The sequence below is a fragment of the Ictidomys tridecemlineatus genome, chromosome 4 (assembly GCF_052094955.1).
Source record: "Ictidomys tridecemlineatus isolate mIctTri1 chromosome 4, mIctTri1.hap1, whole genome shotgun sequence".
NCBI lineage: Eukaryota > Metazoa > Chordata > Mammalia > Rodentia > Sciuridae > Ictidomys > Ictidomys tridecemlineatus.
The window spans coordinates 179187819-179201069 of NC_135480.1; the positions used below are offsets into that span (position 1 = coordinate 179187819).

General features: G+C 35.9%; 1 protein-coding gene across 1 annotated transcript in view; it reads right to left on the reverse strand.

Annotated features, from left to right (window-relative positions):
• Nucleotides 1-6233: 6233 nt before the first annotated feature.
• Nucleotides 6234-13251, reverse strand: part of Erp44 (endoplasmic reticulum protein 44) — an 83194-nt gene continuing 76176 nt past the window's right edge. The window contains exons 11-12 of the mRNA XM_005326318.4: nucleotides 8693-8795; nucleotides 6234-6580 (exon numbers count right to left, since the gene is read on the reverse strand). Coding sequence (XP_005326375.1) covers nucleotides 6479-6580; nucleotides 8693-8795 — 205 coding nt within the window. The 3' untranslated portion in view covers nucleotides 6234-6478. The remainder of the gene's footprint in view (nucleotides 6581-8692; nucleotides 8796-13251) is intronic.

A 13251-nucleotide genomic window follows, 5' to 3' on the forward strand; every position in this document is an offset into this window, starting at 1 on the left:
CTTAATTCCTGTTGTGTGTTGAATGCCTGGGCCATATGTAGAAAGATATCTGACCTACAGAATTAATCCTTATCAGCCATTTACTTGCTACTTAAAGCAGGTAAATCCCAGCAAAGTACCCTAAAAGAGGAATGGACAAAGTGATTCAAGGCCACAAGCAGTGGAGGGACTAACTGCTTGGAAACAAAAGAGAAGGCTTGTGGAACATGGGGTACTTGAGCAATAGCCTCAGAATGTGCTGACTGAAGGGGGAACTGCATGAATACAACTTCAAACAACACGAGAAAACCGATGAATTAAATGTAGCTCGGTGATGAAGCTGGTCAGAGGGTAAAAAACTAGGGATAAAAAGTTTGAGGTCAGCCTGGACAACTTAGCGAGACCATGTCTTAAAATAGAAAGGCCTGAGGATGTAGCTCAGTGGTAATAGCATCCTGGGTTCAGTCCCCAGTTATTCCCCACCCAAATACAAGTGTTAGGGAGACACCTAAACTGAATGGAGACTTGAGAAAAATACTCTCAATTTTTAAATGATTTTTTAAAGAGTAAGTTATTGCAAAGGGGGTATAATGACAGATGTCTGGTAGCAGGTAAATCTTTTTCAACTTTATTAGCATTGATATCCAAACATAAAAATATATAACATCTAGTTAGGCACAGGATACTAATTATATAAATCCAGTTTGTCTGCTGTCCTAGTGAAGGTGTTACCAATCTCCCCACTTCTCTTTCACTGTCACATGTCCTGGTCTGGATGAAAAATTACATGGTCACTCTAGTTATAAGGGCAAAGACAGTTAAGTGTGGAGTTACAAAAAAAGAAAAAGAAAAAAAAGCATCTGTTATCTCTGTTTTAAAGAAATTTACATTTCTAGGTTCAAAATTAAAACATTCCAATCTTAGTTGGGACTTCTGCATGTGGTTATTTTGAAGAACCAGAAAACAGATATGTACCAGATATGATAAATAGGAATGTACTAGAACGAGCTTTGGAAAATGTCTAAAATTGAAGGGATAAAGTTGGAATCTAGAAGCTACAGACCAGGGAATTTCCCTTTGAATTCTACAAAATTTCTGAAATGTACTGTTAAGTTTTGCTCATTATGAAGTCAGAACTGATGCCCTCTTCTACCTTCCTCACTGTGTGCATAGCCAGGGGATGCTATGTTTTACTCTCCTTCCTGGACAGTGGTTAGAGCAAGGCACCAGCCTACCAAGATTGAAGGATACATCTTACCTGGGCAAATTTACACAGTGTACCAAGATTGTGGGCATACGGCTTCCTTTGTCAGGGTTATCCTGACATGTAAAATAAACAGGACACATCAGATAGGCAAGTACGTGACCTTTTATCTAAGTGGTAAGAGTTTGGAGAAAGGACAGGTCAGCAATACCTAGCATATATTACTACTGTCAAACAGGATAGCGATAGCTCTCCTAATAAACACTGTTCTCCTGGAGGAGAGGAGCCTGCTGCAGGTAGGAAATAGGGCTTTCTGTTCCTAGTCAAGAAACCACTTCCTCTAGGAAGGCTCCTGATTCTCAAGGCTGTACACACCTCCATGTTCCTTATAGCTAACTCACATCACAGCATTATATATAACCTTCTATCACAATCCCCTTGTTCCTCATCAATGCTCCTTCACTTGGCTTCCAGCTCCATGATGGTAGGGGCAGTCTTTTGTTAACAGTTGACTCTTTAGCCTGGCAACAGTAATCAATGCTTACTGAATGGGGTATATAAAGAACACATGCCATTTTTGTCAACTCACTGTATTTTGTCCTTCCGTGAAGCTGAGGGACTAAACAAGTGGTCAGGTCTACTTTAGAATGTGCAGTTCATGAGAAATTTCCTAGCACTTCTACAGAACTCTGTCGCCCAAGAGGGCACTTGCACATCATCTTAACAATTATGTATCCTTAGGTTGGTGTACTGTGCAATATTTTATTCTAGACAAAACTCTGAGGATCCCAAAGTCAGTTTAGGATGTAAGAATGAAGGTGACAGGATTCACCCAAACACATTTGAGACAACTGACAAAATTGTCAGATAATTGAGGTTTGCAGATTAGTTAGCAGAGTCCATTCCATTATGGTAGTAATTTCTTGTCCCTTAGTTGTTCCTTCACTTGTTATTTTTCTTTCTCATCAGAGATTTCCTGAGCACTTTCAATAAACCAAGTTACTGGACATACAAAGACTGGGTTTCTGTTTTCTGTAATAACTTGCATTCACATGTGATAAAGAAAAAAGATGTGTGTACTTCCAACTTCTAAACCACATAAAGGGCTGTGAGATCACAGTGAGTGACAATTGCCCTAACACTGAAGGATCAATTTGATAGGCAAGATTGAAGGAGAGTATTTTACAGTCATTTGTAAACTTACTTTTCTTTAAGAGTCCAAACCCCATTGTCTAAGGGCAGGGCAACCTTTCCCCAGTGTGAGGGAACTTTGATGCTCGGCTGGGTTTGAGTCATCAGCACATGTATTCATATAGTTTTCTATTCTGAATCAAGTACAACTAAATGACCTGGAAAATAACTTTAAACCTGAAAAAGCTGGTGACTTTGGTCACCTATATTCTGAGTAAAATGTTCACAATATGATATTTACGACATAGTGAATTAGTAAAAAGTCTCAAATATAGAAATATTTTATAAATATAGTTTTATTACTTGGAATACATACAAAAATTCAAACACAGCCAAAAACAATTGCTAAGCAGAGGTCCTATCCAACCTGTTTTAATGAACACATACGTCAATTATAGTCAGCATTTAAACAACTTAAGTCCTGAAACAACTTACTGTCTGCAGGGCCTTTAAATATTGGGTTTAAAAATTGGTTACACCTATTTAAATTTTTCCTCAAAATACAGACTATTAACATTACAGTTTGATTCATGAGTTTTTATTTTAGAAAAATAGCTAAAGCCATTAACTATAACTATTTTGGAAACTGGAACACTATTTGCCCATTTCCAGTCTTCTGTCACCTTATATTCTCCATGGTTTCTCAAAAATTCCCAATAATTGCTAACAGAAAGCATTTGCAACTTCCGGTAGCTCTCTGGGATATAGAAGTGTGGGTCTAACAGCCTTGAAATCATTTAAGGTGGCAAGATTTTTTTTTTTCTTTTTCTACTTCCAATTTTTGCAATTTTATGTCACTTTATTTTTGCCCAATCAGACTCTCTCTCTTTGTCAAAGAAAAAGTAAAAAATTGAGTTATTCTGCTTTTCCTGATTGTCGATCCATTACGCTACTTTATCCATTCTTCTCTTTGCCTTGACTAAGGTTAAAAAAAAAAAAAAAGCCTTCTTGGCAACTTTAGCATTTTCTATAAATTTAAGCTTATTCTGAGCTTTACCCTTTCAAACACTGTTTTATATTTCATGCTCCTCTTTGTAGCTTTTATCATGCCAGTTCCCCTTCTTCTGCACATGATTTTTGACAACCTGACTTCATCAGAGAGCTCTCTGTATTTTTGATGCCTATTCTCTATCTTCCTCTCTAAGTTCATTTAACTTAAAAAACTTTTTTTTTAGAATGTTATCTAAAGAAAATTTTCATCTTTTGCTGGTCCCCTCTCATGACTGGTACAATTTTTAAAAAAAACTGGAAAAGGAAGCTGGCAGAGAAGCAGAAAGACAAGCTTCTGGTTTGCTACTCAACTGTGCTATTCAGTCTGGTCTTGTGCCCTCACCCCACAGCCCTGGACACAAGTCAACTAGGAATCTTCTACTGTAACATTCTCTGATTCAGAGGGAAGTCTGAATTATGCAATACTCTTTCTCAACCCTAAATATGAACATACTCCCCTAAGACCTGCTAACAGATCTCTACTACAATACACACACAATACAAACCCCTTAATTGCCATACAAGGCCTTCTGTGATCAGCTCCATTTCCTTCCAACCTCTACTGCACTTAGCCCTCCTAAAAGAACTTCTTGTGTTCTCTAATGCACTTGACTGTTTCATACCTTTGCTCACATTATTCCTTCTGTCTAGATCGCTATCTCCTGAAAGTTATCTCAATAAAATCTTGGGAACTCAGTGCTCCTTTATGCCAGCCAGGTTAACCCCTATTTTCTTCTACCTTTACACCTGTTACAGATGTTATTTACACATCCATCTGAATGACACGACTGTAAGGAGCACTATTATGCCTTATCCATCTTTGTATCCTCCTCACATATTATAGTACCAAAAAACTGACCTTGAATATACATTTATTTATGCCTCCCATAACTTCTTCAGATCCTAGTTTGATTCCTGGAATCTGGATATGCCGGCCCTTCAAATTTACACTGTTCCTGGACCCAAGTCTTCTCCAAGAAAAACAGCCTTCACATTTATGTTTCAAAATTTAAAATCCTAAGCTATCCTTTCATGGAATGCTCTTGAGCATGTTAATAGCTTTTTATAAAACTGGGCATCAAGTCCTGATGAATGCTGGGCATTCTCAGGGATACAAAAATTACCCAAGGTCACTTTGCTTCTCATTCATTTAATAAGCATTTGATGATGAATGCTAAGTATCCAGAAATGCTAGGCACTAAAGATACATAAAATTCAGTATTCTTGTCATCAATGGCTTCATTCTAGAGAAGACAATGACAGTGGCAGGGCTAGAGCCCAAGTCCAACAGGTATGAAGCTAAAGAATGCATCTTCAAATCCAATCATTTTCTTAATAACTATTACCCTAGATCACGTTGAACATGTGCTCCTTGAGGTTTTTTCATAATAAATACTCTAAAGCCATCTCTCTGCAACCCAATACTTGAGTGCAATCTTTTACTATTTTTTCAAACCTACTACAGAATTACAACTTAATCAACTTAACTGCATGTGCTGACTTTTGGTCTTGTATGTTAGCTTGCTGTTGTACCTGAGAATTTTCATCCTGACTTTCTCAGATCTGGCCTATCCTCTGACTTGAACACTGCAATTCTGACTTCATTCAAGTTATTAATTAAAAACAATGAAGAGGAAGGAGCTAAGGCCCAAACTCTAGAAAGCTCTGTCCTACTTTCCTAATAAAATATTCTAAACATGCCACTTATCACTTCATTGACATTGATTATTGTGAACAAAACTATGGAAATTAAGAATAAATCATGCATAACTAAGAGTTCTAGACTGATTTTAAAAATAACAATTATTAAATATCCATATAAATATTCATTTTATTTTCAAAGGATTGAAAGATGTTACATATATTACATACTACATATAATGGCACATGTCAACCTTTTAAGCTTAAAAATAATCTTTCCCCAAACTGGGATTGATTCATACCCCAAGTAGAAAATGACCCTTAGCCTATAGCACCAACCCGGGCCCAGAGGAAAGCCAATTTTGGACCTGTCTGTCCTCTGGCCATGGGATTCCTGAATGACACCAAGGGTCCTCTCCCTCTAGTTTTTCTCCCTGGCAGTATTGAGGCCTGGCACAGGGACCATCTAACTGTACACTGCAGGCCTGGGAAATCAGGGAACATAGAGCGGGGAGGATCCTCCAACAAATTTACAATGGGAAAAAATTAAATGTACATGTTCTTATTGTCTTTTCTATACAGCTATAACAAGACTCTACAAGACAGAAGGAGGCTTAGAATTACTGAAATACAATTTCTATGCTGGTTTTCTTTTAAGAAACTGAAGTCTTATGATAAGAGGAGCCTTAAGAGTTATCTAGTTCAATAGTATTAACCTACTATACAGTATCTTCCCTTCCCAGATTCAGGTATAATTCATTCAAAGTTTTAAATGCCATCCATTTGCTGCTTTCTCAGGCAAAGACACAGAAATTTAATAATACTTTCATTTTCTTTTTCTTAATTCATAAGGACAATTTCTGCCAAATGTTCTGGCTTATGGCTCTCCTCCTCTTCATAAGTATGTTTAAGTTCCACATTAAAAATTTAAAAAATACCACTATGGAATTTTCATAAGCAACATCCAACCAATCAGTAAAACACAGTACACAGTGTGAAAATTTTAATTTATTCCCCTCCCAAGTATCCAGAATATATACCCCTTTAGCTTTCAGAAATTTGATAATGAAAATACTAACAGAATTGATCATATGAAAGGAAAAGAAAGAAAAGCACATATTTAAATAGGAAACATCCCTAAGTCTTCCCTAACCTATAGTGCAAGTTAATGGTATGTATCTGGCAATGTTACCGTTCACTTGATTTATAAAAATTGTACAGGACAGAATTAAAGCGAAGAGAGGCCTCTGGTTTTTATTTATTTTTTTAACCCTAGCAGATTTTTAAAAAGAGGCTATATTAAATGACAATGTATTTTGAGTCAGGGGGAGGGGAAAAAAATTAAAAACCCAAAACTTCTTTCAGTTTATTCAAAATAAAAATACACATAGAATTATGAAAATATAGGTTTACTATTTCCACCACGTAAGTTGATGTTGCTGTTGAAAGGCTTGCAAATTGTTTTTCAAGTTTTTAAAGCTCATCTCGATCCCTCAATAAAGTATACCTATATTCGCTGGGCGCTAGCTTCTGGAAGGAGCTCTCAGGTGGACTGCTTGCTATATCCTGGACTTGCTACAAAAGAAAAAACCAGACATTTTTGTATCATTATACTTTATGGAGTTGAAATACTTAAATAGGAGTATTAGATGAATGGTGGTTGCCTTATAATTCTTTCCTTATTAATCAATAAAAGATAGCAAGTGTGCCAAAGACAAGAGTTAAGTGTGAAGCCTTGATTTCCTCATGTAAGTGCCCTTACTCAGATTCTCTCTATAGGATGCACAACCTGAGGTTGGCCCAACCTATCCCTCTTACAAAGGACTGCTAAGAGAATGAAAGCTACCTACTCTGCAGATCTTATTTATCAGTTACTCAGATGCCAGAAATTATTCAAAGCTTGGTTTAAATAGGGAGTAAAAAATATACAATACTGAAAGAAATTAATTTCTGTAGTATTTGTATACCAGTAGAAAACCAAAATATATGGTGAAACTGGAACAGTGACTTCTAAGAATTATAAAGAAAAGGCAGTGTAGTCTGACCCATATCTCCTCATTGTGAGCCCCTCAAGAGCAGGCCTGAATGTCACCACTTTAACATTCCCTATAATGAACATGGGCACATAGTGCATATATTACACACTATACATATTAGCACATTCACATTTACAGTATTCAGTGCCCCTCCGGGTATTAGTATACAAAGATGAATAAACAAAATACAGGAGTTCATTGTCTAATGGAGAAGCAGAAACACATGGTAGGACACTACAATAATGGTAAACCACATCTTTCCTAATCTGATAGAATGCTAAGCAGATCTTATTCTGAGAAAAAGAATCACCTTTGAGTTATACTGCCAGTAACAAGTTTGTCTCCTTCTAATTATCAAAGAAAAGTCTAATCTCATTTTTCAAGGAAAAAACATGTCATCAGATTCCCAAAGAGAACCCTTAACTCTGAACTTAATCTGTCTCTTAAGGTAAAGTTCATTTTTTCACAAATGGAGGTTCTTTGGGCAAAATAGTGGATTTAAGTCGTAGACATATAAAATAGAACGGATTTTGGCACATGGCATCTTCCCCTCTTAGTTTCATGGTATTAGACATTCTATAAACCAGAACATATCAAAGTGCAAATTTAGTGCTGTTTAGTAAAGCAGGGACAAAGAAATAAATAACTTGTAAGAGAAGTTACAAAGTAGAAAGACTAAAATTCTCAGGTTACATGTATATATGTATATATGTGTGTGTGTGTGTGTGTGTGTGTGTGTATTTAAATATATTTTTTTCTTTTTCTTTTCTTTATTTTTGGGAATACTGTGAATTGAACCCAAGGGTGCTTAACCACTGAGCCACATCCCCAGCCCTTTATATTTTGAGACAGGATCTTGCTAAGTTGTTAAGGCTGGCTTTAAACTTGTGATCCTCCTTTCCCAGCCTCCAAAGTCACTAGGTTTCCATGTGTATGCTACCACACCTGACTAAACATATTTTAACTAAGAATTTGTATATGCAAATAAAAGCAAACATTTTTATAAACAGTCGTGAAGCATTCTAAATCTCAAATAGGAAAGCTACATTAAACCATAAGTTTTGAGCATTATCAATACTGTATTCTTGAGCATTATCAATCCTGTACTTTTAAAATCATTTGGTTAAGAACAGTAAAAATCATTGCTTTCTTTATAGTATATTCAATCTTCTAGACACAGGAAGGCTTGAATAATCACTAGAATCCACTGACTTCAGTGATTTATCTGCTCCTAGTTCCTACTTTTATCTGAAGCCAACTGTATTTAACCCTTTTGCAGTAGTTTTCTGCAGAGGTCATAATCAAACCATCTTAGTTGAAATGATCAAGAAACTATGGTAATATTCCACATTTCTGAAGCCATATTTTTAATGATTTAAAAAATATCTTTATTTGTTTATTTTTATGTGGTGCTGAGGATTGAACCCAGTGCCTCACACACGCTAGGCAAGCGCTCTACCACTGAGTTATAACCAGAGCCCTGAAGCCCTAAGATTTTTAAAAGTAATTTGAAAGTAGCACAATTTGTATATTTTCTATGGTATGTTCAGAATTTCTTTGCACAGAATTCAGGAGTTGAAACTCAAGCCAACTCAGGAACTTCAGATCCTCTCTGAAAGAGTTCTCACTGGGAAACAAGCAAGAGTCCTACCTCTCCTGGGGCTGTGTCAGTTGGGTCAGGTCCATGATGGAATTCTCTGTGCAGTTTTCCAGAATGTAAATCAAACACAAATTGCTTGAGTTTTCCAGGAATTCTAAAACCAAAATAAAATAAAAATACCTTAAACTCTTACAAAACACTCTTACCTCTATTTTACCAATCTCACAATATTAAAAAGAAAAAAAAAAAACTTAAATTTTTTTTTTTTACCAACAATCTCATCAATCCCACCATACTATTACAGGACAGGTATATGTCAATATGGTTGTAAACATGGCATCTAAATACTCAGTTTTATATTCTAATTCTTGCACTTGTTTCATAGATATTTTTCTATGCTTAATTTTTTGGGGGGAGGGGTACCAGGGATTAAACTCAGGGGTACTTAATCACTGAACAACATCACCAGCCTTTGTTTCTTTTGAGACAGGGTCTTGCTAGATTGTTGAGGCTGCTTTGAACTTGTGATCTTCCTGTCTCAGGCTCCCTAGCTGCTAGAATTACAAGCATGAGCCACTGTGCCCAGCTCTAGGCCTATCATTTTAACAGACACATTGTAAGCTGTCAAAATGCTATACCCAAACTTACTTAACCACACTATTTATGACTGGACATTTATATAGTTTTAATTTTATATATACATACATATATAAACACATTTTCTTTATCCATTCATCTACTGAAGGGCTTCTAGGTTGGTTCCACAGTTCAGCTACTGTGAATTGTGCTGCTAATATATAAACAAACACTGATGTGGCTTTGTCCCTGTAATATGCTGTTTTTAAATTCTTTGTGTATAGACTGACGAGTGGGATAGCTGGGTCAAATGGTGGTTCCATTCCCATCTTACATACTCCATACTGCTTTCCATATTGGCTGTACCAATTTGCAGTCCCACCAGCAAAGTACGAGTGTGCCTTTTTCCCCACATCCTTGCCAACAGTTATTGTTGTTTGTGTTCTTAATAGCTGCCATTCTGGACTGGAGTAAGATGAAATCTTAGAGTGGTTTTGATTTGCATTTCTCTAATTGCTAGAGATGTAGAACATTTTTTCATATATTTGTTGATTGTGTATTATCTTCTGAGAGGTGTCTGTTCAGTTCCTTGGCCCATTTATTAATTGGGCTATTTGTTTTATTGGTGTTTAGCTTTTTGAGTTCTTTATATACCCTAGAGATTAGTGTTCTACCTGATGTGTCAGTGGTAAAAATTTGCTCCCAAGATGTAGGTTCTCTATTCACCTCACAGATTGTTTCTTTTGCTGAGAAGAAGCTTTTTAGTTTGTGTCCATCCCATTTATTGATTCTTGGTTTTAATTCTTGTCCTATAGGAGTATTATTAAGGAAGCTGGGGCCTAATCCAACATGATGAAGATTTGGGCATACTTTTTATTTTAATATGCGCAGTGTCTCTGTGTTAATTCCTAGGTCCTTGATCCACTTTGAGTTGAGTTTTGCGCATGGTGAGATAGGAGTTTAATTTCATTTTGTTGCATATGGATTTCCAATTTTCCCAGCACCATTTGTTGAAGAAGCTATCTTTTCTCCATGAATGTTTTTGGCAACTTTGTCTAATATAAGATAACTGTTATTATGTGGGTTAGTCTCTATGACCTCTATGCTGTACTATTGGTCTACCAGTCTATTTTGGTGCCAATATCATGCTGTTTTTGTTACTATTGCTCTGTAGTATAGTTTAAGGTTTGGTGTGGTAATACCACCTGCTTCACTCTTCTTGCTAAGGATTGCTTTAGCTATTCTGGATCTTCAGTAGATGAATGGATAAAGAAAATGTGGTATATATACACAACGGAATATTACTCAGCAATAAAAAAGAATAAAATCATGACATTTGCAGATAAATGAATGGAGTTGGAGACTATAATGCTAAGTGAAGTTAGCATTATATTCTCCAAAAAACCAAATGCCAAATGTTTTCTCTGATATAAGGAAGCTGACTCATAGTGGGGTTGGGAGGGGGAGCATGGGAGAATCACAGGAACTCTAGATAGAGCAAAGGGGTGGGATGAAAAAAGGGGTAAAAAAGATGGTGGAAGGAGATGGATATCATTATCCTAAGTACATGTATAAAGACATGAATGGTGTGAATATACTTTGTACACAGCCAGAGATATGAAAAATTATGCTCTATATGTGTAATATGAATTGTAATGCATTCTGCTGTCATATATAACAAATTAGAATAAAAAAGAAAAAAATAGACATATACACAAATAAATTAAAAACCTAGGTCCTGAAAAATCCTATTAAAAATAACAGGGCTCAAGGAAAAAATGTTAGAAGCTAACCACTTAAAAGTATGCAGTCTTGCAACCAGAGTACAAACAGCCTACGACAAACATACTGGCATTACTCAACCTCCACCATCACTTGAACCAAGTGCCCCTTGTAAACCTTATCCTGAAGCTAATAAGTCTTCTTTAGAAATGCAGGTCCTTGAAGGCATTCACTGCCAGTAAGAATCAGTTTCATAAAATTAATATGAACCAAGTATAGTATTGTCAAATTTTTTCCTAAATATGGACAGAAATGTCTTCACAACTGCTTCAACCACACATGTAGCCTCACTGGACAGTTTAAAAGCAAAACACTGGGGCTGGGATTGTGGCTCAGTGGCAGAGCACTTGGATGGCACGTGTGAGGCCCTGAATTCCACCCTCAGCACCACATATGAATAAATAAATAAAATAAAAGCCCATTGACAACTAAAAAAAAAAAAAAAAGGCAAAGTACTTCTCAGAGCCATTAGCCAACTTTTTTTTTCCACTGGAAAGGCAATTCTGCACTATTTTCAGTTATTTTGTTTTATTCTGGAGGTCTTCATCAATCTCTAAAAGTCTTTAACTGTGAAAAAAGTTTAATCTCATGGTTTCAAAACATTCTGAGGAAAATGATAGATAAAACAATACAACTCCACTATGGCCATTATTCCCTTAATCACCGATCATGTATAAGAAAATTTACAGCACAGAGACCTGCACTGTGGCAGAACAGACCATAATTAATTAAGCAGACTTATATGAGGCTTTCTTCTTTGTAATTATTTGAGTTACAGCTGATAAACTAGGATTGCTATGTTAAAGAATAAGAACTTTTGACATAGTGTTGGCAAATCATACCTAAAAAACATAAGTCAATTTCTGCTATTTGCTGAAGTATTTGTTCTCTGAAGTTCTGCCAGCATGGTTGTTATTTTTTATTTATTTATTTATTTATTTTGCTAATTTGGTTAAGTAAAAGGTACCTGCATTTTAATTTCTATGTCTTCAAAAAACTAAGTATTTTCTTTCCATTGTCTGTTTCAATTTATATTTCTGCTTATATGAATTATCTACCTTCTACTGAGATCTTGGTACTTTTAAAAATTCGTTATATACTTAAGCAGAAACACTGCTTTTCACATCTCTGGCAAGAATTAAAATGTAGGTCCACACATACTATTATTCCTTTGGTAGAACTGACTCTTTAAATCATTTTTTGGTAGCAAAGAATAGCTGGCTTGTGTTGACATTACCAGTTTCATTTTCTTTTTATCCTCTCTTGAGGTCCTGGAAGTGCTGTTTCTCCCCTTCAATAACTCCCACTGAGATGTACCAACCAATAACTTCATTGTACAGCCATTTTGGCTCCCCACTAGCTCCAATGCAACCGAGACCAGCAGGTGCCAAATGCACAGTTTACAAATACAAACGACTGTCAGGTAGCTGTATTGACAGGCTGCCTTTGAAAGGTTCTCTGGTGTTGAAGTAATTGCACATGCACCAGAGATAAACATTGAGAGAGGATCAATTTAAATTTAATCTGACATCATCTACTGTCACCACAGTAAAGTGCTGAAATAATATCTATAGAAACGCAAATGGTCTACAATGTTTAAGATGAAGGTCCTACTAGTTTGGTTTCATAAGGACCAAAGACTGTCACAACTAATACAGTATGAACTGCATTTGCTAGTTGAGAAATAAATTCATGAATGATTAAATCTTAAATGTGACAAATCTGTAGAGAACACCCAAGACAGATTTTCCCTAACTTGATTTTTCTCCTCTTGTCAACAGTTTAAAAAATTGTGAGCAAGAGGCAACAACAAGGGAGATCCAATGAATCTGAACTGATGTACAGAAAAAGGGATTGCAAAAGGGCTCTTATCTACCACCTGGCCAGAAATTATCCATCATTATTAAGAAGTAATAATCAGTCAGTCAACAATAAATGGTCAAGAAAACAAAGTGGTAATCTGCTAAAAGATCCTTACCATAATCAGCAAAATTATATTTTTGAACTTTAGGGCACAATTTTCCTAACCAGGACACCTAAGTGTTCACTTCCATCCTCCACTTTTCCATTGTTTACAACTCTTTATTTTTAGATGAGGCAGAACACAGTGAAACACACAACTGTTAAATGTATGACTAGGCTTTGATACATGCATAGAAGGTACAAGCTATTTTTATTGTTTAAAAAATTATATAGTAGATAATGTCCTTTTTTCAATCTAAGTTCTATAAGCTTTAACATATACCTAGCAT